At 45.6% G+C, this 24,783-nt stretch overlaps 1 protein-coding gene and 1 non-coding gene across 2 annotated transcripts; one reads left to right on the top strand and one right to left on the bottom strand.

Annotated features, from left to right (window-relative positions):
* Positions 1-312: 312 nt before the first annotated feature.
* LOC138603799 (5S ribosomal RNA) lies at positions 313-431 on the top strand. Its single transcript, XR_011309255.1, has one exon. It is a non-coding gene; the product is annotated as a 5S ribosomal RNA (ribosomal RNA).
* Positions 432-3,121: 2,690 nt separating this feature from the next.
* On the bottom strand, positions 3,122-22,926 carry hecw2b (HECT, C2 and WW domain containing E3 ubiquitin protein ligase 2b). The gene is made up of 29 exons (XM_069675251.1): positions 22,386-22,926; positions 17,582-17,689; positions 17,249-17,343; positions 16,850-16,925; positions 16,599-16,768; positions 14,356-14,498; positions 13,786-13,886; positions 12,799-13,673; positions 12,510-12,661; positions 12,295-12,452; positions 11,763-11,864; positions 11,299-11,449; positions 11,061-11,164; positions 10,854-10,978; positions 9,536-9,721; positions 9,255-9,407; positions 9,071-9,173; positions 8,895-8,991; positions 8,695-8,778; positions 8,488-8,597; positions 7,692-7,812; positions 7,496-7,609; positions 6,264-6,416; positions 6,079-6,177; positions 5,778-5,907; positions 5,425-5,686; positions 5,238-5,323; positions 4,642-4,754; positions 3,122-4,224 (listed from the first exon to the last, which is right to left on the bottom strand). The coding sequence occupies exons 1-29, from the start codon at positions 22,783-22,785 to the stop codon at positions 4,113-4,115; spliced, it is 4,683 nt and encodes a 1,560-aa protein (XP_069531352.1). The 5' UTR covers positions 22,786-22,926; the 3' UTR covers positions 3,122-4,112.
* Positions 22,927-24,783: the final 1,857 nt, after the last annotated feature.

The raw sequence follows: 24,783 nt of genomic DNA, 5'->3' as shown, positions 1-24,783 counted from the left end.
ATCGGGGCATTTCAATGTATTTATGTACATTGACAAATTATATTTAATCTGGACAAACGTTATTGATAAAAGTTAAATAATGTCCCCACATTAAGTACATTCATTTTGTAAGTGTAGCCCCACCTATAACATTATTTAGACTAGTGTAAGAATGACAGACAGGCGCATTGTGAATTCCTTATGATTGTAAAACTATTTGTATTTGTTTGAAACATTATAAAGTTAAAATCTACATCTACCAGGAATACACACAGATGTTCGTGGAGGTGATGCTCAACATCTATAAAGAGCCTTTTTGTGACAGTGTCCTTCGCTTACGGCCATACCACCCTGAACACGCCCGATCTCGTCCGATCTCGGAAGCTAAGCAGGGTCGGGCCTGGTTAGTACTTGGATGGGAGACCGCCTGGGAATACCAGGTGCTGTAAGCTTTTGCAATTATTTATGCGGACAGCAGAGGGCGCTGCTGCTGCACAAGTCTATTTGTCGTCGCTAAATCAAGTGTGGTAAAAGAAGGCGGTTTTTTGTTTTGTAAAAAAAAAAATGGACTTACAAGTCCTAAATAATATTACGTATAATTGTTTATAGGTACAATGTCATTTTTGTTCCCAATATGGTGGCCATTAGAGGACAAAACAGGGTGAGGACATTCAGAAGAGTCTTAGATTACTTCCCCAAATATCCTTTAGTATTTAGACCCAGGTTGCTCAGTTCGCTCACAGCTCGAAACAGGGCAGGTTACTCCTCACAAAACACACGATGCAGGCCTTTACCTCATCTGAACACATTAGTTTCTTTAAGCTAACAGTAGAGCTATTAAATCAGACTCTATGCGTAACATTAACGCACACTGGACTTTTATATAGTCTGTACACAATTGTCCTGCACCAAAACACCAAAACAAATTCCTTGTATGTGTAAACCTACTTGGCAATAAACCCTGATTCTGATTCGAGGGTTAGCCTATCCCTCGTGAACTGAACATGAACAGTAGACAAAGACACAAATATTTATGACCATTTATTATCCTGCTCCGCTTTGAATATCAGCCAACGTAAAAAGGAAAAGAAGAAGAAACATCTTGCATAGAGAAATGACATTTTATTTCAGGAGAGGAGTGCTGACAAACATTCATTTCTAAAAGTGAGGTGGACTGTACAGAGAGAGTGGTTGGTTGTTAGATGTGAGGCAGTCAGCTTAGGCTCAAAACTTTGGTACATTCTGGTTCGACAAACAGAGGGCAGTGCATTCAGTGAGGGAAACCATATTTTCATGATGATAATGGTGTCATTTAACCGAATGCATACATGAAAATGTCAAAGTGTCAACTTCATACGGAAACATGTATTAGAGCACATTCTCTAAAAGTGTAAACAGGGAAAACTGCAGGTTCACAACTTTATCAAAATTTGTTCCAAAATTTGAAAATGTAAAGGTCCCATTAACGCACATACAAAAGCAGTCTGTGTGTGTAGTAACTTTGGTCTATGAAGGCCCATTTCCACTAAGTAAAACTACTATCATCCTACAATAAAACTAACTATGAGACAGTGAGTAAACTTTGTGAGATAAAGTAAGATTGTTATTTTGCTTTTCCAAATCAGAATATGTTTAAGTGTTTGTTTTAGGAACTGCATTCTAACCAGGGCTCGATTCTCATGCACTTTATATTTCATGTTAAAAATGAGCTTCCACATGTCCTGTGTAGAAAATGAGGCGTTCAGGGGCGCTTGTGTTCGTCCAGGAACTCAGCGGTTGACTGTCAGGTGATGCAGGCCTGCATGTGGATAGCTTTGTTTCAGTGTCGCAGTTCAAGGCGTGATTACATTCATAGTGCGGAGGGGGAGGGGGGTGGTAGTGAAGGGGACGGTAACGAGTACCTCAATGTACAAAAGAGGATGATCTGTGATACAAAATGTTCATGCTGTTGCCTGTTCTGCGCGCTCCATGTGAACGTCACTACATGTGATTAAATTAACATAAACAGTGAGTTCATACAATTCATTCAATACTGAAACGATGACAGAGTGCAAACCGAGGGGGACTATTTAACGGTGTCAGCTCTTCATGTCAGATATACATACAGCGTGTGTCATCACAATCAGCCGTACGGATACATAAGTGGCCGACCATCACAAGTGTGAAAAGAGCAAAGAAAAGAGAAAACTTTCCAATCTTCTGGAGCGTCTAATCAAAGTGTTGAAGGTGAAAAAAAGCCACAAAGAAAAGAAAATGGTTTGTTCTAACAGCGAATACGCTGTGGAGACATTTAAATGCCAGAAGGTGTTATTGAATTATCAGGATAAAGTCCGTTTCCATGAGTTAATAATAATTTAAACGTAACATGGCAGCTGAAAACCAGATGACGTCATTGTCTTTTGACACCAGTAGCTGTAGTCGAATGGCAGGGGCGGATTTAGAGGCTCACATTTACCGTAACATTCGGTGTATAAGACGCACTTTTAATACTTTTTTTTTCTCCATCTAAAAAGTGGGCTGTGTCCAGCATACCGGTGTAAAACGCGTTTTACTGTGTTACAGTACTCTGCCCAGACGATGGCGCTAAAAGCTAGCTAAAGCTTCGTCGCGGACATGCGCCGTCATGATCTCCAGTGCAGCCGCTACCCACATAACAATCAACGTTAACGTAGGCTGAGCTCAACTACAGCACCGGTAGCTAGCAGGATTGCAAACTCGACATGTTGAAAACAGATGGTAGGCTGTCATTTGTGTGTTTTGAATGTGTTTAAATGAAAATAAATAGTTTTGAAATATCTGGTTTACATGTTTTCATTAATAAATAGCTATAGAAAATATTCTTCCATCTGGGACACCCCCAAAAACAGACTGCGTCCGGTGCGACTTATATTCTGGATTTTACGGTAATTCTTTAAGAGTAGTTTGCCTGGGAACATGGCCGTAAAACGGTCACGTCAACGAATCTATATTTTTTATTTAATCAGCAAATAATATATTGAAAGTGTTCTCGTTTCCGAGCACACGAGTCGGCATACTGACTGATGGAGCCATGATGGAAACGGGAAGTCATAGTGAGACTTCAGCAGGTAAGAGAAGCTGGATTTGACTGAAGATAGAGAACAAAAAATAAAAGGGTATTTTAATATCCTGCCACCCCTTTGCCACCAAAGTTTCTAGATGGGCCACTGGTGTCTGAACATTTACTTTTTTTATGTAATCCAAAAGTATTGAGTGTAGAGGACTTAAAGTAAGCTTGAGCAAAAAGCTAGTTTCAATTCAATCTAATACAAAGTCAATGGATACGGTTACAGACTGTAGATTAATGTACTTATTAACACAAGTTAGTGGTGGCCAATTGTTTTTTCTTTTTTTTGCAAACTGATTGAAAATTTCTCCCCACACAATCAACATCATAAAATTAGGTACATTCAAATCACAACATGTCACTGCCACATCATTAGAAAATCACTTCTTCTCGTAGATGAAAATACTGTAACAACAATACCAAAGCTTCTGTGCGGCTCCTCCAAAATTGGCTGTTTAAGTTCACTGGAAAACTCCCACAAACCCAGCCAGAGTCGCCTCCTCAAAAGGCTTAGAGAGCACACGAGTGCAGTTACTACAACAGGCCACAAGGAGACGCTGCACTGACGCTCGCACTTCCGGACGGGCCTGAAAATCCTCTGAGGTCCATCCAAGTGGGATAAAAGAGGCCGAGTCCGCTCAGCGTTTGCAGTGAAGGCAGTGGTTGCTTCTTCTTTGATGTAAATCTTTAACTTCCTGGTATCAAAGAAAAAAAAGAAAAGGGTCTCCGATTGAGCAAATCCTGGCAGTTATGAGTCTGGTCCCAAAGGCAGTGCGGGTCTTCATTCGTCACATCACACAGGTGAAAGCGTGTGTTACTAAGTACGTGCGAAAGACGTGCAAGTGCAACATAAAGTAACTCTGTACACGGGGCGTTTCAAAAGCTCAGAGTGCAGATTCATGGTCCAAAGGTTCGATCAGCCTCTGTTATAAAATACAGCCCGTTATAAATTAAAAACAAAACATAAATGTGACTTTAAATCCAGCTTTTTGAACGCAGCGCCTCACAAGGAGCTGGGATCTGCGTGGTGGGACAGACGGGGGGGGTCTCATTCCAGCCCGAAGGTGCTGGTCTCCTCCACGGCCGTCAGCATCTTCTCATACAGCATGGAGAAGGACGGGTACGGCGGCAGGTCGAGCCGGTTGAAACAGGTGTGAGCTCTGAAATGAGTCAGACACGGGTTACGTTTTCCTTTTCCTGAGATGCGTTCAGGTGCGGTATTAAGAGTGGGTCATCCGAGGTTTAGCAGCACTCAAAGCTCTCACTGTAGTTACATGGTTGAAGTTATGAAGTTATGTTAAAGGGTGGGGTATAACGCTAATTTCAAGCGTCATAGTTCACTCTTAGCTTAGCATAGCTTAGCATCATTTACAGTTAACAAAACTGCTAGTTTTTCTCACACTGGTGCTCTGTGCAGGCCCTCACACAGCCTCTGCCTGAAACGACTCAGTCAGCTCTGTCTCTTTAAGAAACCCCGCCCCCTACAAGCCCGCTTTCTGAGGCTGCAATTTTATCATTTGCAAATCAATTGCAGTCTAAAATCACAGATTTTCAATCATGGTAAGATTCGGGCTTACCTGGGCAGAGAGGTGACCTTCCCCCACTTCTCCACGCAGAACCTGCGGGGGCCGTTGCTGCCTCGCAGAGACGCAAAGCCCTCATAAGGAATACTGGACGTCCCTGTTACAAACTGAAGAGGCGGAAGAAGACGGGAGGGAGAGAGGGACAAAAAGGAAAACAGAATATAAGGATACTTGACCTAAAAAGTTTAAAGGGGGGGTATTATGCTAATTTCAAGCTTCGTATTTCACTCTGTGATACCTATGGAGTAGCTTAGCATAATTTACAGTTAACAAAACTGCTCATTTTTCTCACACTGGTCGGCTCTGTCCCTTTCAGAAACCCCGCCCCCTACAAGCCCACTTTCTTCTGATTGGCCAGCCCTTGAAGCCTGCTGCAGAAAAAACTGCCTGAAACCTGGCGTTCGCAGCAGCCTGCAGACTGAGCGGAGAAGCTTGGGGGATTACTCCAACATACTTTTACCTACAGATTTGAAACTTCATCCACGTTTAGTCTGAACATCCAACATTATATATATATATATGTTTATATAAATGTGAAACAGCATAATAAAGCCTCTTTAATAACCATCTTTCCTTTCCCGATCACCTACCTGCAGGAGGCGCAGTCTTTGCTCATTGTTGAACCTCTCCACTGCCGCCCAGAACCACCGGATCACAATGTGGTTGTCGTGGTAACCTAAACACAACATGTCATATTCATGTAACAACGGCATATAAGGCTTAACAGAAAGTAAGGGAAAATATAATATGTTCTTTGTGTCAACATGGCCGCCACACCTCCTCTGTACTCCGTGTTGTTCCTCCAGTCTGATAAATCGATCTCAGCTGTGCCGGCGATCACCAGCTCCAGCTCCCTGGCGTCAAACACCGACACCAGCCTGGCATCCACCACCTCGTAAAAGCCCCTGACCAGGCTTTCCGTCTGCTGCACCACCCCTCGCTCTATCCTCCACTTCACCATCCGCTCGATGTATTCCTTCTTGTTCTTCTCCGAGACGGGGATGTTGGCTCCGCCGGGCTTCAGCTCCCTTTCGGTTATCTACGGGAACAAAAACAGAACCCCTTTTAAACTCCAAGTCCACACATGATACATTTTACAAACACACACACACACACACTTGGAGCCTAACCTGGCCGAACACCTCCTCGTTGACGGTGAAGGTGAGGTCCAGCATGTCTTCTATGTCGTTGTCCTTCATCCACTGAAGCGACTGGTGAAACTCTTCGTCTAGATACTCCAGGTCGCTCAGCTCACAGGGGCTACAGGGAGGGAAATAAGAGTGTGTATTCAGGTTTATGTGTACATGTGGGGACTATAGTATTCCAGGTCACATTATAACACATACTTGTAAAGGAACCAAAAGAAATACATGCAGGATTTGTCCGGTATGTGAGTCCTATATATATCTGTGTTACATATACTTTACGTACATGCGTAGGAGGCCTTTATAAAAGGGTCTGGTGAAGAAGGCATCCAGGAGGTACTGATGGATCAGCGCCAAACCGAGAATACGACCACTGAACCGGAACCTGAAATACACAAACACACACACATTAACACGCAGAAAGTATCAGGATATTTATTTATTGTGCAGTATCATATCTGAGCTTCTCACCATTCGTGGTGATTGTCTACGAAGGCGGACATGGGGCTGATCTGGACCGTGTAGGTGTCGTTGGCAGAGTACTCAAACAGACCATAATAAGGGTTGAACAGCTCCCTGGAAACCAGGAAGAAGAACTCTCTGGAAGGCCCGCTGTAGTCCAACCTGTAACAGAGACACACACATATATAGCCTTACTGCGATCTAATTCATTCAAACATTAATTGCTATTTAATGTCAGATGCCAGATCTGCTAAATCTAGGCATATTGGGAATCACCATAGACTGTATAAAAAGATGGACGACATGACAGCTCCCTTAAAGTGAAGCCAAACCCTCTCTATCGCCCCCTGCTGACTGGCTGCAGTATAGGTCATAAAGCCCGCCTCCTCCATGTTAACAGATGGGACATGAGTCAAACTATAAAATCAAAATACACGCCAAATACATTGTTCTCAAACATGGTTTCTGTCATTATAGCTAGTTCTTATCATGCTGATTTATGTCCAAGTGTTCATTTTTCTGACGAGTTTAGTTTTAATTTGAGGCTGTCAAAAGGATGATTGACAGCTCTGTTGACTAATACAGCTCCTGCGACCGATCAGTTTCTGATTAGCAGAGTAGAGGACGAACGGCGAGAGGAGACGTAACTAAAACAATCACTACAGTCATTGTAGTTTACATATCTGTGAACATCACAAAGAAGCTGTTCTGCTGTTAAACACGCCGACGTGCGGGATCTTGTGTGTTTTGGTTTGCGGAAGTGGTTACAGCTACGATCTCGACTGCGCAGCTCTGGCTCCAAATGACGTCACCATTGGAGGCGGCAGCGCCCGTCACAGGGGCTACTTTGGCTTCAATTTAACACAATGAGAGCAGATGGAGATGCGTCGTCCATCTTTAGTCATTTGGGAATCACACAACAAAATTAAGCAGAGGCTTTGTTGTTACTACGGTGGTTCTGCAAACTTTAGGTGAAGAAGGTGACCTCTCCTTCTACAACATGTTTATAAGGAGATTGAATCTATACATATAAGAAATGCTGCATAATTATGATTAACTCTTGTTCCCATCCTTTCTACCTATATTTTTTGGGGGGGATAAATTTGCCAATACAGCATTACAACATAACATCTACAAGGAAAAGATTTGTATAGATTTGCTCCGTACTAAGAGAAACAATCACACACGTCTTGTATCATGCTCGCTTTCTCCTCCTCCCTCCCTCCCTCCCACACACTCACCCCTCCTCCCCCACAAAGCTGACGTAGAGCTTGCTGCGCTGCAGGTCTTTACGGGAATAGCACATGATCTGGTTGAAGGCGTCTTCCAGCAGGTGGTCGCGGCGGATGATCAACCTGAGATACACACATTAGTGAGTTGGCATACATACACACACAAACACACACACGTAAATACAGACAAATTAAATCCACCTACTTTAGCTTCCCTGGTCCCTGGCCGTAGCCTTTAGTTTCCAGTTTCCTGTAGAAGTTGCGCAGTTTGGCCTCAAAGTCTCTCTTGTAGGGCGCCGGGGCTCTGGCGTTAGCTCTCTGAGTACCTACAGGCAGAGAGGAGAGAAAAAGTTATACTCCCTTAAAGTGGCGGCATTTGACAGTAGCTTTGAAAGTCTTAACTCGCAGATTTAACTAGCATTCCCAGGATACCTTTGGACACATGTAGAGATTACTTTACACGCTGTGCTTTTGTTGACGGATGTTCTGATGGGAAATAAACTAAAATAAATGAATGCTAAGATATCTTAAAGTGTTGACCAATTACTGCATCACTTTTAGATTAGCTGTAGCTCAGCTGTTCTGGAAACATACCCATGCAAACCAGTAGGAATGGAATAAACAATAGGCGTCTAATCTAACGTTAGCATATCACGCTAACTAGCTTAACGCATATCCTTGCGTCATTTAGCAACATTTGCATCAATAACTACGTTTATGGGTTAATTTGCCTTGTTCACGTCATATTTACAGTGCTGCACTTCTTCACTGCTTGCTAATATATCACTTTAAGCTAACGTTAGCGACTCTGTTCTGCTCTTAGTTGGATTCGGAGACGTTTGAAGTCCACAAGCTCCAGCTAGCATTAACTGAGGCTGCGTAAAAACACTCTATAAGTATTTAAGCACTCCAATAAGGTGACATTGGTGCTTTATTCAGAGCCAATTCATTGTGACTCCAACTAATCAAGGACAATTAGTTTAGAAAATGTACTCTCATACCAGGTGAGTTCTGTGGGGAGGAGACAGGTGACCCCCGCGGTGACTGACAGTAGCTGGGGTGAAGTAAGGCGTGAGGAGGCACGTAGGACATTACTTCATCTTCAAACAGACTGTAGAGCAGAGAGAGAGAGAGAGAGAGAGTGATACACACATTATAGAAAAAGGGAGAAAGGAAACGAGGAAGGAGAGGAATCATGTAGGTCTCACCTTAGCAGCATGACGAGGTCTGCGTCACCTGACAGCCTGGCCAACCCCGACCCTCCATCTGTGCGGATCAACTGCACCTTCTCCCTGTGGTTACAGCAACAATACACAAGTGAATGCAGCTTTCTTTCATATGGAAGCTGCACATAAAAGATCTGAACTCTGTGTTGGGTACCTTGCGTGTAGCATATCTGTGTGCGTACCTGAGTGAATGGTTCCGGCTGATGTCGGGCTGCCTCTCCTGCAGAATCTCATAGATGTTTGGTTGTCGTAAAAACGCCACGATCTTGTCGTTGTAAGCTGAAAGCAGAGCAGACACAATCATGTAAGTCAAATGTGGTTCCTCTCTGAGGGTTAATGTTCATGTGCATGTACTGACCCACTGGCACCACGTCTTGGCACTGCCCCCTGCTGGCAGAGGTGAACGTGCTGGAAGGCCGCGGCATGACGGGCGGACCAGCGTGTCGAGGATCGTCACCCACCTACAGAGCGAGGAGAGGAGGTGGTTTTAATTTTCCCTTCTAGTTTAAGAACGTTTAGTCTAACAGATTTTGGTGTCTTACTAGTCGTCGGGTGCTGACCTCCCCGGCACTGTGGCTGCGTTGGCGGGTCAGGTGTTGGCGGTGAGCTAGGAGGCTCGGGGGCCGAGTGCTCTGCAGAGGCAGCCGGGGGTCGATGAAGGTGGTGGCACGGCAGTTATGATCCACGAAGAAAGGCTGTGTAAAACAGAACGTACATCTGAGGGGTTACAGCACAAGAAAGGATCTGGAGCTAAATATAATAACACTAAAGATTATGAGTTAATAAACTCTGGGACACTGGCTCATGTCGGTGTCGTCCCCACCTTGCCCGTGTGGTCGTGCTTCATCTCCCAGCCTCGGGGCAGCTCCAGCTGTTTGTTGGAGAACATGTTGAGGAAGGCCACCAGGTCCCTGTTGTGCTGGTAGCGCTCAAAGTGGTGAGCATCCCGACGAACCTTACTGATCATATGCTTCAGACACGTGTTGGTGGTGAACATACGATAGGCACTCTGAGAGAGAGAGAGAGGGTGACGGACAGCGAGAGAGACGAATAACAGGATGTGTAGTAGAGAGGAAGGAGGACGGAGGAGAGACAGGAAGAGGAAACACCCACCAGAGAAAGGAGAAAAGTTTTGTTCAGTTAAGTTGTCCCACTGCGGTGCTGAAGTTACTATTCATCAATATTGTTTTGTATGTGTCTTCTATGAGGAAGAGACTGTATGAAAATTATTGGTGGGGGGAGCTAAACCTAGCGTTTCCCAACGAGGCCAACCATTACCAAAAAAAATAATGTAATTATTGCAAACATATTTCAGCCACTCTTTAGCATTTTTAGCTAGCTACTAGCATATTATCGAGTCAAAAACTCATCGCATTTCCATCGTATTTGCTAGCTAGCAAATATTAGCATGCTATCTCTCAAGTCAGCTTTAGTGCTCGCTACCAAATGTTAGCATGCTATCTCTCAAGTCAGCTAAAGTGCTAGCTAGCAAATGTTAGCATGCTATCTCTCAAGTCAGCTTTAGTGCTAGCTAGCAAATGTAAGCATGCTATCTCTCAAGTCAGCTTTAGTGCTAGTTGGCAAATATTAGCATGCTATCTCTCAAGTCAGCTTTAGTGCTAGTTAGCAAATATTAGCATGCCATCTCTCAAGTCAGCTTTAGTGCTAGCTAGCAAATGATAGCATGCTATCTCTCAAGTCAGCTTTAGTGCTAGCTAGCAAATGTTTACATGCTATAAATCAAGTCAGCTTCAGAGCTAGCTAGCGAATGTTAGCATGCTATCTCTCAAGTCAGCTTTAGTGCTAGCTAGTAAATGTTAGCATGCTATCTCTCAAGTGTGCTTTAGAGATGCTTCTGGTTGGATTTTATTATCTTAGGACAGAGCCAGGCTCGCGTTTTTATCCCCGTTTACAGTTTTTACGCACAACACTTGAAAATAGATGAATTTGGGATCAGAAAAAACCCCTCCTTTTTCTGACCACACCAATAATTTTCATACAGTCCCTTAAGAGCCTGTGAGGTCAAACGAAGTTGAAGAGGAGGCCATGGAATTTCCTGACACAAAGAGCAGAGCGTGGTCTGCGAGAAGAAGGTAAGAGGAAAGAAGGCAGAGAGGGAAGGAGAAAACGAGCGTCCGTACAGGGTTGGAATGCAGCACAGTGAAGAAGTCGGGGCTGGTGAGGAACTTGGCGCTGGGCGACTGCAGCAGCAGCGAGAGACGAGACCTGGAACCGGACTGAGACACACTGTTGTCCCTGCGCAGCTCTGTAACACAAAAGGGCACAAACTAAGGCTCAAGGAATTACTTAAACTACAAAGACCAGAATGCAGCGCAGTGAGGGATTACCTGGGATGGAGGGGTGCAAGTCAGTCTCATCTGTTGGCAGCTCATTGGCTGGCTGCTCCTCTGGTCTGCTGTCGTTGGTTATCGTCCTCCGAATACTCTGATACCTGGAGAGGTGTGTAAATGTGTGCGTTAAGTACCACGGTAATTGCTGCATTCAAGGTTGCAAGTCATATAAACGTTACGGTATTTCGAAATTTTCAAGATATTTTGGTTGCTCGTGTTTGTGGCTGTTACTGACCTGCGGTTCAGCTGCTCCATCTGCTGGATGGAGTTGGACCTCTGGAGGGTCTGCGGAGCAGGGGGAGCGGTAGGACGCTGCCAGGTCGTGGTCCGGTTAACGTGGTCCACGTAAAAGATCCGACCGTGGCTGTCGATGCGAGCCTCCCAATCTAAAACACACACACACAAAGAGAGTGAACGCTCAGCAACGGTGTAAAAGAATTGACCACCAACTGAAAATAATAAATAATAATAAATGGGCTTGTAGGGGCGGGGCTTCTTAAAGGGACAGAGCCGACTGAGTCGTTTCAGGCAGAGGCTGAATGAGGGCCTGCACAGAGCACTTAGAGTTTTCTTAACTGTAAATTATGCTAAGCTACTCCACAGGAATCAGAGTGAAATATGAAGCTTGAAATTAGCACGACACCCCCCCTTTAATAATGCTCCATGCGTCTTGTTATACTGTACTACACACACACTTACTAGGGGGTAGCGGCTCGTCCACCCTCTGGTAACGACTGATGTCATGGCGGACGGATGGCAGCGAGCGAACAGACTGGTGGCCATTGACCTGAGCTGTGGCACCTGCATACACACATTATATAACGTCATCCTAACAAGGCAGGAAGCTGTCTTTTTATATGTACTGTACAAAAACGTCACGGCCTCGAGATATCAGATCCTACAGCCGCGTCGTCGCCCCTTCAGTACAGCTCTGTTGCTGTTACCTCCTCTTATCCAACAGTGTCAAAGGTTGAGCAAACACAACTGTTCTCTGTGTAATCCAACGGCTTTTTGGCCGCTGCAGAAAACTTGTTCTGATCTGGATAATGCTCCGGTCTTTTATCAAATACCCGCGGATCACTCAGTCCCTCTTGACGAGACGCTGGCGGACGCGGGGATATTCCCCTTCTATTGGATTTGTGGCCGAACACAATAAACACAATTGGTTTGAATATTAAAAAAACATTTTCTGACTTCAAACAAAAGAAACAAATTAGAAGGCTGCATTCACCTGTCTCTCTCTCGCCCCCCGCCGCCCCGTCCTGACCCTCTCTGGCTCCACTCGTCTCCTGGTTTTGGGCCACGCCTCCTGACGCCTGCATTGACTGTCTCCTCCGCCACACCTCCCCTCCCTCCTCCTCACCCTCAGCTCCTGTAATCCAAACAACACTTTTATATGCGTGTTGTATACTGTGTATGTAAGTAAAAGATCTGATCATAAACGACCACCTACCTGCTTCAGAAGCCCCGCCTCCCTGGTCAGCTACGTTGCTGCCGCTTGAAGCTGTTGCACCTACTGGCCCGTTAGCTTCACTGCTCGATGACTCCGCCCCTTCCTCCTCCGCCTTCGGAGCCACTTCCTTTCTTGTGTCCACCTCCTGAGCAGAGGAGAGGAGGAGGCAGCCGAGTAATTTAGAGTACGGGAGTTGAGAAGGGAAAAAAAGATGAGAAGGAAAGGAGAGGAAAGCGGGGAAGAGGAGAAGAGGAAGAGGCCACCTAAGCTACGGCTGCTCACCTGAATGGGAGACAGTGGGCCGAGTGAGGGATTGAAGGGTACTTCCAGGCTTCCTCCCATCCTGCTCCTCTGCTCCTGACAGGTACACTCCATCGCCGACTCCCCCAGACCTGCTGCTGCTGCTTCCTCCCCGGATGCTTGAGAGGAAGCCGTGGAGGTTTCTCCAGCGACGCCCGAGGCCTCGCCTGACGCTCCGGCCACTTCTGCGCTCGGAGCTGCTGCCTCAGCTGGTGTTTGGACTCCGTCTGCACCGCCTGCTGCTCCAGGTTCAGCCCCCGCCGGCTCACTTCCAGGTGTGGCACTAGCAGAGGAACCTGCCTCTGCTGCTCCAGCTGCAGCCGGCTCTCCTTTCGGACTCTCGTTTGGCTGTTGAGACTCTGATGTAGCCGACGCCCTCGGCGAGTCTGAGCTCTGCTGTGTCCTCGCCTCCTGCGACTGCTCCCTCTGCTGCCCCGCCGTCTCCTCATCCTCGTCAGAATCTATGTGCAGCATGGCGTTGAGCCGCGTGTCCGTCGGAAAGCTGGAGCGCAGTTTCGGCAACGGCCCCACCAGAGGTCGGTCCCCGGGGCTCCTGGGAGACTCAATGGCGTCCAGGTAGTCGTTAAGCGACACCTGCCGGTGTGTGTGGCCGCCCAGAGCCAAAGGGAGCAGGTCCTCGTCCCCCAGCGGGACGGGCTCCCGCCACACGCTGTCGTCGCCATAGTACGAAGCGCCGTTGACCAACAGGGAGCCCTCATCGGAGCCTGTGGGAGAGGGTCCATATGTGGCGCGTAAGGATGAAGACGGGTGAGGGAGGTCTTCGTCGTCAGAGGGGCTGCCGGGGTCACCGTTCACAGCACCACCTAGAATGCTTCCCACGGCGTCTGGGGAAGCTTCTGGGGCGAAGAGGAGGAGGAGGAGGAGGAGGAGGGACGGAGGAAGAAAGAGATTAGTGACAAGCACACACGTTTGCATTACCACAAAGAAAGTGTAAGCACAAACACACACCTTCTTGTCCTGTGGAGGTGAGATCCACTCTGAACAGAAGCTGCCCGCTCACGTGGTCCGTAGGGAGACGGCGACACAGGCTGTAGCTGACTGGCTGATCGCTGCACACACACACACACACACACACACACACATACACACACACACACACACATTAATGCCCCTAAAAACAGCAGCTCAGGCAGGTAAACAAGCATCCCCTTAATCTGCACAGTGAGGAACACTGAGCACGCACGCTGTACATCACGGTTCACATGAGTACATGATGTCCTCGGTTGTAGATCAATACTTAATCAATGCCTGAACAATGAGCTGATTGGCCCGTATTGATCGGTATGGACTGAGCAACGTTGAGTCACTGCGGTTAAATGCTGAAGGTCAGATGTCCTGCAGACGTTTTCTCTCTCCGTCTGAGTGCTCATTAAAAGTGAGCAGGAGCTGATTCGAGTCAAATAAACTCAATCAACACTTAAACACAGCTCCGGCTTTCATCCTCGTCTTTAACACAAAGTTAATACCTGTAAAAGCGTGTGCGTGTGTGTGTGTGTGTGTGCGTGTGTGTGGACTCACTCCGCTGTCGGCCCTTCGAGAAGCCTCTGCACGGGGATGATCAGCTGACCCAGAAACCGCTTGATGATCGGTCGGCTCTTTGCAAACTTATCCTTCACCTCGATCTCCAACACGTCGGTCATCAGAGCCACGAAGGTGTATTTCTATGGGAGGAGCAACAGTCACGTTACCCTACATGTTTCCTCAGAGGTGATGTTTCTACGTGATTTTAGACATCTAACTGTATGGGAACAGTTGTTGTTGAAAAGGTTCGATTGGCTCACAAAAAAATTATCTAATCTTGATGAAAGAAAGTCTCCCTTCTGTCCAGCTCTGGCGACCCTGAACACGACATTCTGTGCTGCCAAGGGGGAACACGAGCAGACACATTCGTCATGGAAACAGGAAGCCAATTAAATGCAGGATCATTCCTTTACCCTATACCAGTACAGATTTTTAAAAGGATAACTGATTGCCAATATGGCCGCCAATAACATCTTTTTTTATTTTTAAGTTGGAGTGAAATTATACTTTCCTATGTGGCCTGCGCATGCGTTTGAACTCCCAAACACACCTGCACCTCTGCTCTCTGCACACAGCTTCCTGCCCCGCCCTTTTCTTTCTGTCCGTCTCTGCTCTGAAACGCTACGTCATTATCAAATGACATCAGCACCTTATGACGTCAGGGGATAGAACCAAGTGCGATTAATCTGCATTCATTTTGCACGTTATTTTTTCTGTAATTAATTTATCAAAATTAATGCGTTATTTTGACAACCCTATTTATAATTTTAACATTATAGAATATTTAACATGAATATTCATTGTAAAATTCTAGAGTGGACCACTGATTGTGACTGCAGACAGAGCTGAGAGTGCTGTAAACCACAGATGTGGACTTGAGACTTTGAGACTTTCAGACTTGGTGACTTGGTGATGTTTTGATGAGTCAAAATAAATGACTCGAGACTCGACTTGACTTGAGGCATGATGACTCGTATGACTTGCGTGTGTTCATGAGTTTGAATGTTAGCTGTTCAATATAAAATGATAAACTTCAATGTTGTCAAGTTTCTAACTATCAAGTATGTACGCAGCACAAACTGGGAATCATGATTGGACGACTCAAAAAGCTCCCTGGTATGTGATTGTCATGATTGGAGGACCGGCTGTCAGTCAAACTCCTCACTATGGCAACGCGCAACATCGAAGCCCCCAAAAAGAAGCCTCATCAGTCGTACTCGTTATTACTCAACACGGTCTCAGAGCAGACCATCATCATGGCTGCGTCTGTGCCAAGATAATACAGATACAATTCACTGTCATACTTTTTGAACAGGTTATATAAGTTGGCCAATAATATCATTATTAGAGGGGCTGCTAACACCGTGTATTTTCTCTTTATAAAGAGCAGATACTACAGGTAAGAGTGCTGGATCTTAGGAGGAAAAAAGTGACTTGACTTGACTTGCCCAAGAAAAAATGACTCGAGACTTACTTGGGATTGTACAAAGATGACTTGGTCACAACACTGCTGTAAACTATAAAACGTGCTCTGCCGCCCAAACGAGGTGATGACATCATTTCTAAATGACCCTGAGAATTGTTTTCTGCATTATCCGAATATAAGATGTTTTAATAATAATATATATATATGTTTTCAATATCTTTAAGATTAAATTGTCACATTTAAATGAAATAAAATGCCTTTAAAAATTTCAATGAATCATTAACCATCGAAGTGAAGTGAGGTTTATTTACAGAGCAATCTTGAAACAGCTGGATGACAGCTGGTATCGGGCGTACCTTCACTCTGTTGCTCAGTAACATACTCACACACTCGCCCATTTCTTGGAAGCGGCCACTTTGAGAACGATTTTCTTTGTTAGCATCTGTTAGCTATTACTCATTTTTAAGGCCTGCCGTCTTCGGACATTACACACTGTAACACTGCATTTCTCGGCGGCTTGTCAGTTGTTTAATGACTCTGCTGCATTGATGACCATTATCTTAAATTGGCATCATAACTCTGCCTGAGTTGTTGGTTAACTTGGCCTACTTTAACTACGACCTATATACAAGTCGAGTTCTAATCGCAATGGAGCTCTTTCTTGTTGCTAGGAAACATAAAGGTAGCTTGTGTTGGAAAATTTTAATTACGAAACACATGATCTGAATTGGATAAATCCATGCTACGGTCCTGGATAAATATCAGGAACCAACACAACATGAGTAACTTGTTGCTGTGTGTATTTTGTGCCGACCTCTCCGTGCCACACAGGGCTGATGGTGTTGGCGATGATGGAGGAGCGTCTCTCCTGACCATGGTGGGTGAACTTGGGGAGTCCGCTCCTCTTCCCCGGCTTGATGGACATCTTCAGGTAGGGGTCTGGGTTGAAGAACATGCCCTTCTTCAGGCCCACCGCGCGGATATCTGCAGCGAGAAAAAACACACCATCATCAGCATACGGGTTTATATTTCACTGGACGGCAACTGCAAATGAACCCCTCTCACCTGATAGGGTGAAGCTGACGAGCTTACGACAGTGCTCAGTCCCTGATTGGTCCTCCGCTTGGCCTTCACTGCCAACCTGAAGAAACAACCAATAGGAGAGGAGACCTGACTTTACCCAAGAGTGAAAAAAACATGAGAGCTGATGAAAAGTTAAACGGAGGAATCAGCAGAGTGTGATAATAGTCTGAGAGCTCTGACTGCCGACTGCTTTAAATTTTACTGACTCAACTGGAGCAAACGTCTCCTCTCCTCAGTTTGTGCTCTGTGACATCCACCTCTCTCCATCCACTTTCCTCCACTGACTCCGAATTTGTTTTCCAGCTTCGTGTTTTCGACGACTCGAGCCCAAAAAGTGTGAAATCCTGGGGGGTTAATATAAAGTCAGAAGATTGGACGTACCGGTACTCCAGGGTTCTTGACGGTGATACAGGGTGTTGTTGCTCTTAATGCTCCGCTGACACCGTGATAGTATTTAAAGCAGATCTTTGTCTCAGCTGTGGAGAAAGGACAAATGATGCTATTAGAACCTGATGATGTGGGATTCTCTAAACTGAATTGATACCAATTTTGAAGGGAAAGAAATTAACCAAATGAGGGCCGATATAGTGCTGAGAGTATTTAAACCAGTCAGAACGGACGTACTCCATGCTAACACCACTCATATGCTACAATACAGGCATTTTACCTATGAAGATGCTTAATACAAACACAGAACCTATGAGGTCCACTCACGCTCCATGAAGTAGGGTCCCGCCTCCAACCTCCACACGATCTGCCCCCTCTGGGTGCCGTTCACACCCCGATTCTTGGAGTCCCACACGTTGGCCACGCACGTCTCATCTGTGAAACACACGACAAAACAGATGCTGTTCTGAATTAAGCAACAGTAATAGTTAAGGACACACAGGGGCAAACACTGGAAGGACGTTCAACAAGGTCACATATTGAGGTATTGACTCACTTAACGAGGCAGCATGAACAGACATATGCTTTCTACACATGGCGCAAAGAGGTGGAAGTAGCTGTTTTTGATTCACTAAAACAACTAAATTATGAGTGGGGTTTGGTGCCACAATCTCTACACTTCATGTGACAGCTTAGGGAGCGTGGGGGTTACTGGTTCCTGAGGGAAACTCTGACCTCAGGTCATAAACTACACCCCCGTCTGAGGCAGTGCAACCATCAAACATTTATGTGTACGTCCTGTGACAAATGGCTCGTGTCCTCATGGATCAATGCTGCTGTCAGTCAGCGTCACACACACATACAGTACACCTCCTGCCCTGTGTCACAGCAGGTCGCCGTCAATAAACCCTGAGCTTTTGTTGCTGACGGGGAATACGTTTGCCTCACCTGTCTGACCTCATAACCCTGCAATCATCCAAACCTTATAAACTACAGTGTGAGAGCTGCACACACACACACACATATAACATGTATACACACACAGGTCAGACAGCACAGAGAGGCTGCGGAGCTTAGGCGGCTCCGTGGGAGCATGGCTGACAGCCAGGCTGGAAACAGTGCTCGCCCCTGGGGAGAAACACCCCAGAAAATCCCCCTGCTCCTGGATCAATACCAGAGAAGAGCTGCAGAGAGGATGGAGGGATGGAGAGATCACCTTTCGCCGGCTTCCTCCGTCTCTCCGTCTCAAATAGAGGATTGTAAAGGACTGAGAAAAAAATCACCTGAGGTTTAAGATGACCTTAGCTCCTGTAAAACGGTGTGTGTTTCACTGCCTGCTGAAAGCTGCTCTTTCACACCTGAGCCTAAAAGCAGACAAGAGCGTGAACACACACCGGCTTTAATCTCACATTCAACTCATGCCAACGTTTCAGTCTGACTAACAATGGAAGCCAGTGTACAAAAACATGTCTGGATACATTTTAAGGAGGATCATGTTTTGTTTGTACTGAGTTTTACATCCACAAACCTCCTGCAAGAAGTCATGTGACTCTGTATTTTAGGGACTGTACAAAATGTTTTTGCAGGGTCAGAAAATGTGAAATTTATTCAAATATTATATATATAGTTTTTCTAAATGAGGTAAAAGCAGTATTTTTTTTGTTCCTTAAAGCGAGATAGGCTTATATTTCATGCTGTATTTTATTTATTTTTATCTGTATCTATGTATTTTTTAAAAAGCACCATATACAGTCTTTGTTTTGGACGTTAACACCGTTTGCAGTAGCAATGTCTTAAAGCCCTGGTTCTCAACTGGTGGGTCAGGACCCAGAAGTGGGTCGCAGAGCTGTTTTCAGGGGGTCGCGGGTGCTGCGCTTTTATTTTGAAGGACATGTGTGTCTGATAATGATAATCCCAGCTACAGTTACATTACTGAAACTTGATGAGGCCAACAGTAGCTGCATTCACTTTTTTCTGTTGGTTGAATTAATTGTAGAGGGAATATTTCCCTCTTATGCACTGCTGCCTGCACATACCGTGATGTTTTGTTCCGTCTCGGGTCCAAACGGCACCATTTTTCACTAAATAACTGAGTGGTGGAAAGATTCGGGGCGCGATTGTCATTAAAGGATAACTTCGATATTTTTCAACCTAGACCTTGTGATGGAGAGAGGAGTGAGAGAAGACGAAGACGAAGAGGGAGAAGTGCCGTTTGTTGTGTTGGAGTACAGAAAGCGCTGCTCAGTGCTATCTAAGTCATGTCATGGCTGAAGATTTATCTGATTTCTACGATTCACTCCTCTCCCCCTCGTGCTGCAACAACTACGGTCTCGCGCAAGATTTCAGCGCGAGACTTCTCCGTGAGCGAGACTTGGTTACAGACAACAACAGAGAGCATAAGGTAAACTACCATGGCTGCAACTGTGTTGTCAGACACTTATTATAACGATCTGAGCCTGTCAGCAGCAAAAACATGCGCTTTTAGTGGCTGTATATTGGCGTATGTGCGTTGCCCGGTTTAGTGACATTGTATCTCATTTCGCGGCTGCCAGCCGGTGCTCCCTCCCTGAATACTGGATCGATTTCAATAATTATTGTCTCCACTAGTCACTCACACACAAACGCATGGAAAAACAGGTTGAAAAATCCCGAAGTTATCCTTTACGGAGGTGGTTGTGGGCCCTGAGGCTAGAGCAGTTGAGAACCACTGTGTTAAAGGGTTATGCCAGCAATTTAGAAATGCTCTCACGTTAAATTAGGGGACTTTTATTAAACTAAAAGGGTTGAAGAAGGGTTCAAAATTGGTACAGCAGGGGTATCATCGCTTCTCGCCCCTTGTATGGGTTAAGCTCTAAAACACTGCATCCTATAATACTTTAATGCAACTCAATGGCCTCTTTTTTTAGACCGTCCCTGCCTGGTAAATACATGTATTTACTCCATAACACTAGTTGTAAATGAGGGCTTAAAACATACATTTCAAATCCAATCTCAGATTAAATTTTTTTTTTTATCAGCTAAAAAAAAAAAAAGGCTCCCCGAAGAGTATTAATTCATTAAACAACTATTTTCACTGCTCTCGCAATTTGTTGAGAGCCCCTTAAATTGGGATGAACAATCTTAAATTCTTTATGTTTCATTATTTTTTAATTAATTAATTTTATTATTATTTTTCTAAATCAAGGGGATGTAAAAAAACATACACTAATGCATCTCCCCCTCCCTATCACAATAATTTTCAGACGGTCCCTAACAGTAAACTGTTTCTTTATGATGAAGGCCTCTCAGAATTCACCTCCACTAATAGAAATAAAATAAGGAAATGCTTCTACAGAGACATCTGTGAAGTTTTAAATAAAAAACAGATCTCACTTCACTTGCAGGCCTCTGTCATTCACAAGTGCATCTCTAAAGGACGAGGAGGACGCCCTTGTTGGTTGTGTGTGAGAAAGAGAGAGCGTAATATGAGAGGAAACATACTGCTCTTAAAATGCTACCAACGCTGAGTCAGCTTCACTTTTCATCAGTGTAACGTACTCGCTTTCTCTCACCATCTTTTCTTACACACACACACACACACAGAATCCATTAGCCGGTTAATGTAGCAGCAGTGGGGCTGATGTAATGCCTTCACCTTGAGGAGATGAGTTACAAGTCGCAACCTCTTCAACAGCACCATCATATCGCTATCCGACAGCAATTTTATTACATCGCCAGACATACAGGAGGACAGACAGGAAGTAGGGAGACAGACGGGAGTGATGACCATGAGCAAGCAAGAATGAATGAGGTCCTTTTGAGGATAAGAGGTGTTCAGTGATAGCTTACTACACAAGTGTTAAGTGATGTTGAAATAGCATAGTAGTCTGAATGGGTAGATTTGGGTCTAAGGTACTGAGACACAGTGAGCATGACATTTCTAACCCAGGTCCGTCAAGCTTAAAGATAAATACCGGCTTGGTACCCTTACAGCTAACAGAGTGGGATGTTAACATGCTAATACTCACAGGAAAGCTAGCTTAAACTTGAGTATGACCAGCTGAAACAGTTAATTAACTAAGTAACAACTCGGTTAACCCCTTCCCTGGACACCACTTGTCCAATCCTAGCCCTAGTGTTAACTACGCATGAAAGGACAAGCTACAAATGTTAGCACGCTTTGCTAACTAGCCAACTACCTACAGTAACCTAGCATTAAAGTTTCAATAAACTTAAGCTAGATGTTTTATTTATTTAAAAAAAAAACAACAGTGACAAAAAAAAGTCACTTAGTAGATATTTGATAATGTAGAAGTTGTTCTTTACAGGAAAACAAAAGAATATCGATGACTCATCCTGCCATTGACGCAAGCTAGCTAAAAGTGACGCAAGACCTAAAAGCTAACTAGCTAGCAGTTACAATCCTCACTTTTTTGTTGTAATGTTCTCACATTCAGCGCTATTGGCGACTATAAATGCTAGTCATAATCTGCAACAAGTCCTTTCTTGGCTTTCTTATAACCCTTTCCCACCAAAATTAGCGTGCTGACGCAGGTTTTTCACACCTGGGAAGACCTGCTAATAAATGTCAAATTTGTAACGACGTTGGAGCGCTACTTGGATGGAATTTGAAGCTGTGCGCGTCATAGCATGGCACCGGAAAGTGAGCGGAGATTAGCGTGTCTACTGCAGAATCATCTGACCCGGGTCTGAATGCCGATTGTAGCCTTTCCCACTAAGCAAAAAAGCCGGGTGTTAGCGAGTTTTTTGACTAGTGGGAAAGGGACTTTAGCTGCTTTTAAAGGAAACATGTAAACATGTGAGATCTAAATAACACTCAGCATGTCAAAGGAACTAAGATCAACAAAAATTCAGGAGTTAGCATTAGCCAACAACATTATGGTTTCTGATTAAAGGTTAAGTTAGAAAAAGCTATGCTGAAGACTGGAATATAAAACGTAAAGTCTAATGTTAGCAACTTAGCCCTGCTCTTTCTGGGATCTGTCATCTCCAGCTAACATAAGACTCTGCTATAATGCTGCTCCTTTATCTCCATATCTTCTCCTGATTTTAAGCTAGCCAGGATGCTAACTAATGCCTGGGACAAGCGGACTGCTCCACACTTCAGACAGGGGGAGGCGAGTTAGCTCACCGATGTGGTACAGGCCGATCCAGTCTGTAGCATCCACTTCCTCCTTGATGTCCCAGGAGATGACCAGGTGGCTGTGGCCGAGAGTCAGCTGGTACGTAGACGCCGTGAGCGACGAGCGGCTGTCTGACGTCACCAGATCTGTGTCGCTGTTGGCCCGCTGGAGCCCCATCGGCGTTTCTGGTTGATTCCCAGACGTCATACCAGAGGAGGACGCAGAAGAGGAGCCTCCGACTGCGCCTTGCACCGACAGGCTGCGGAGGTTGTCTGGACCAATCGTGTACGGCCGGGAGTGCGGGGTGCGCCGACGCACCGCCTGCAGGTGCTCTCGGGCGCTTCCATTGGCCGTCGATGGGGACGCCGTGGACGAGGAAGAGGAGGAGGCAGTGGCAGCCATGGCCATGGTTACCACAGAGGAGGAGGTGGTGAAGGGAGGGGGCGAGAAGCGAGGGGGAGAGGAGGAGAGTTGGTGGCTGTGATGGTGGTGCTGGTGGTGGTGGGAGTGGGGATGGGGGTGGTGGTGATGGTGGTGGTGGGGAGAGGAGGGGGCAGAGGAGGAGGAAGAGGGGAGGGTGGGTGAAGGGGAGGGGGAGGATGACTGGGGACGGGGGCGAGGGGGGAGGACAGCCGTTGCGAGGGAGGGGCGAATGGTGGAGGCCAAGTGGGTGCGCCAAAGAGAGAAAAAAAAGGGGGAGGGGAGGAAGCTAGGGAAGAGGAAAGGAAGGGAGGAGACACCTGAGGCTTTAGCTTAAAGGTGCCGAACAGAAGGAAAAGAAAGATGGAGGTAAAGTTGGAAGCGATCAGCTAGAAGAAGAGTCAGATTTTGGTTTCCTTGCTGTACATTTCTTCGGCCCTGCAGGCGCTCCTTCGGGCAAGGCACTTCAGAGATCCTGGTTCCCCTAGTCGTCACTCCAGGAGGCAGTTTGAAGCATCGTTAACCACTCCTTCGTTTCAGTCATAAAAAATCACGTTTCCTCTGCGAGTGTCGACTCTGCCGCTTCATCCGTCTGAACACTTTAGGATACCTGTCCATTGTGCCTCGCTCGCAGGCGCTAGAGGACTTCATAAACCATCCAGGTACCCATAATGACAAAAGGAAAGTGATGGAGGTGGGAGATGGGCGGAGAGAGAGATGAGGAGGTGGGGGATCCGGAAATACTTCCGCTGGTCTTTTCTCGCGGAGGAGGGGTTGATGACGGGTTGTTCCAATGATCCACAGAGAGGAGAGGAGTGATGGGAGGTTGGAGACCTACAGGAGAAAGAGAGAGAGAGAGGAGGTCAGAATGATGATGATGCACGGGGGGCAAAGAAGAGGGATGATGGTCAGCAATTTCACTTCAGCTAGTCAACTCTCAGCTCTGGGCATTGATAACATACAGACATCGCCCTCCATCCCTCTCTCACATACGTACACTTCCGTTGCCATGGCGAGAGTTGATTACGCCAAACCCCCAGTCTCCACGTGACGACAGACCTAACGACCAGCCGCCACAGCCCTCCTTCCTCTCGCATTAAAAGACTGGGTGTATATGTGCACTCACGCACAAGCATACATCACATCCTAACCCACCCTGAAACCCCCCCTGACTACCGGAGTGCTGCTGACGGAGAGACGCGTACAGAAAACACAGAGAGAGGAGGAGAGACAGACACAAATAAAATATTGAACAGGAGAGGAAGAGAGGATGAAGAGGAGATTATGAAAGGTTTTAAATGAGACGAGAAAAAGACAAACACAGGTGCATTTTTGCGTTTGATTTTTATGTATGCATTTACTTTATCCTAATTACTTACGACCCCACGCTGCATTCAAATGATCACTTACAATCAGCAAAATAAAACCCCGATGCCTGAATATTGGACATAGTTTTGACTTCTTTCTGCTTTGACTGATAAAATAAAGCTTCGTCGACTTGTTTACAATCAGCCTTTCATTTCCTCTTAGTTCAGGTTTCCAAAATACAAGAACAGAGCACCAAGACGTCTACCCCCTAATGTACTAACATGCTTTATCTGCATCAGCCATCACCTGGTAAATATTTTCCCAATTAATTATTTGGTATATATGAAAAAACCCCCAGTTCTGAATAGTATTTACATCCAACTGATTAGTGATATATATATCAGCCATGACATTATGACCATCCTTTTGCCGCCAAATGAGCCCTGACCCGTAAGCGTGGACTCCACCAGCCCTCATCAGCAGCAGCTCCTTTAAGTCCTGTAAGCAGCGAGGTGGATCTGGGGAATCTGGAGGCCGAGTCAACACCTTGAACTCGCTGTACGTTTGCGCATTTTTCCTGCTTCCAACACGTCAACAAAACGTTCACTTGCTGCCTAACACATGCAGCACTGACGGATGCCATTGTAACAAGATAATTAATCAATGTTATTCACTTCC

Source organism: Semicossyphus pulcher, unplaced genomic scaffold (assembly GCF_022749685.1).
Source record: "Semicossyphus pulcher isolate SPU_LCO1_2020_fin unplaced genomic scaffold, fSemPul1.0.p SCAF_24, whole genome shotgun sequence".
Classification (NCBI taxonomy): domain Eukaryota; kingdom Metazoa; phylum Chordata; class Actinopteri; order Labriformes; family Labridae; genus Semicossyphus; species Semicossyphus pulcher.
Note: the sequence above shows the minus strand (reverse complement) of the source record. Positions and strands in the feature narration are given on the sequence as shown.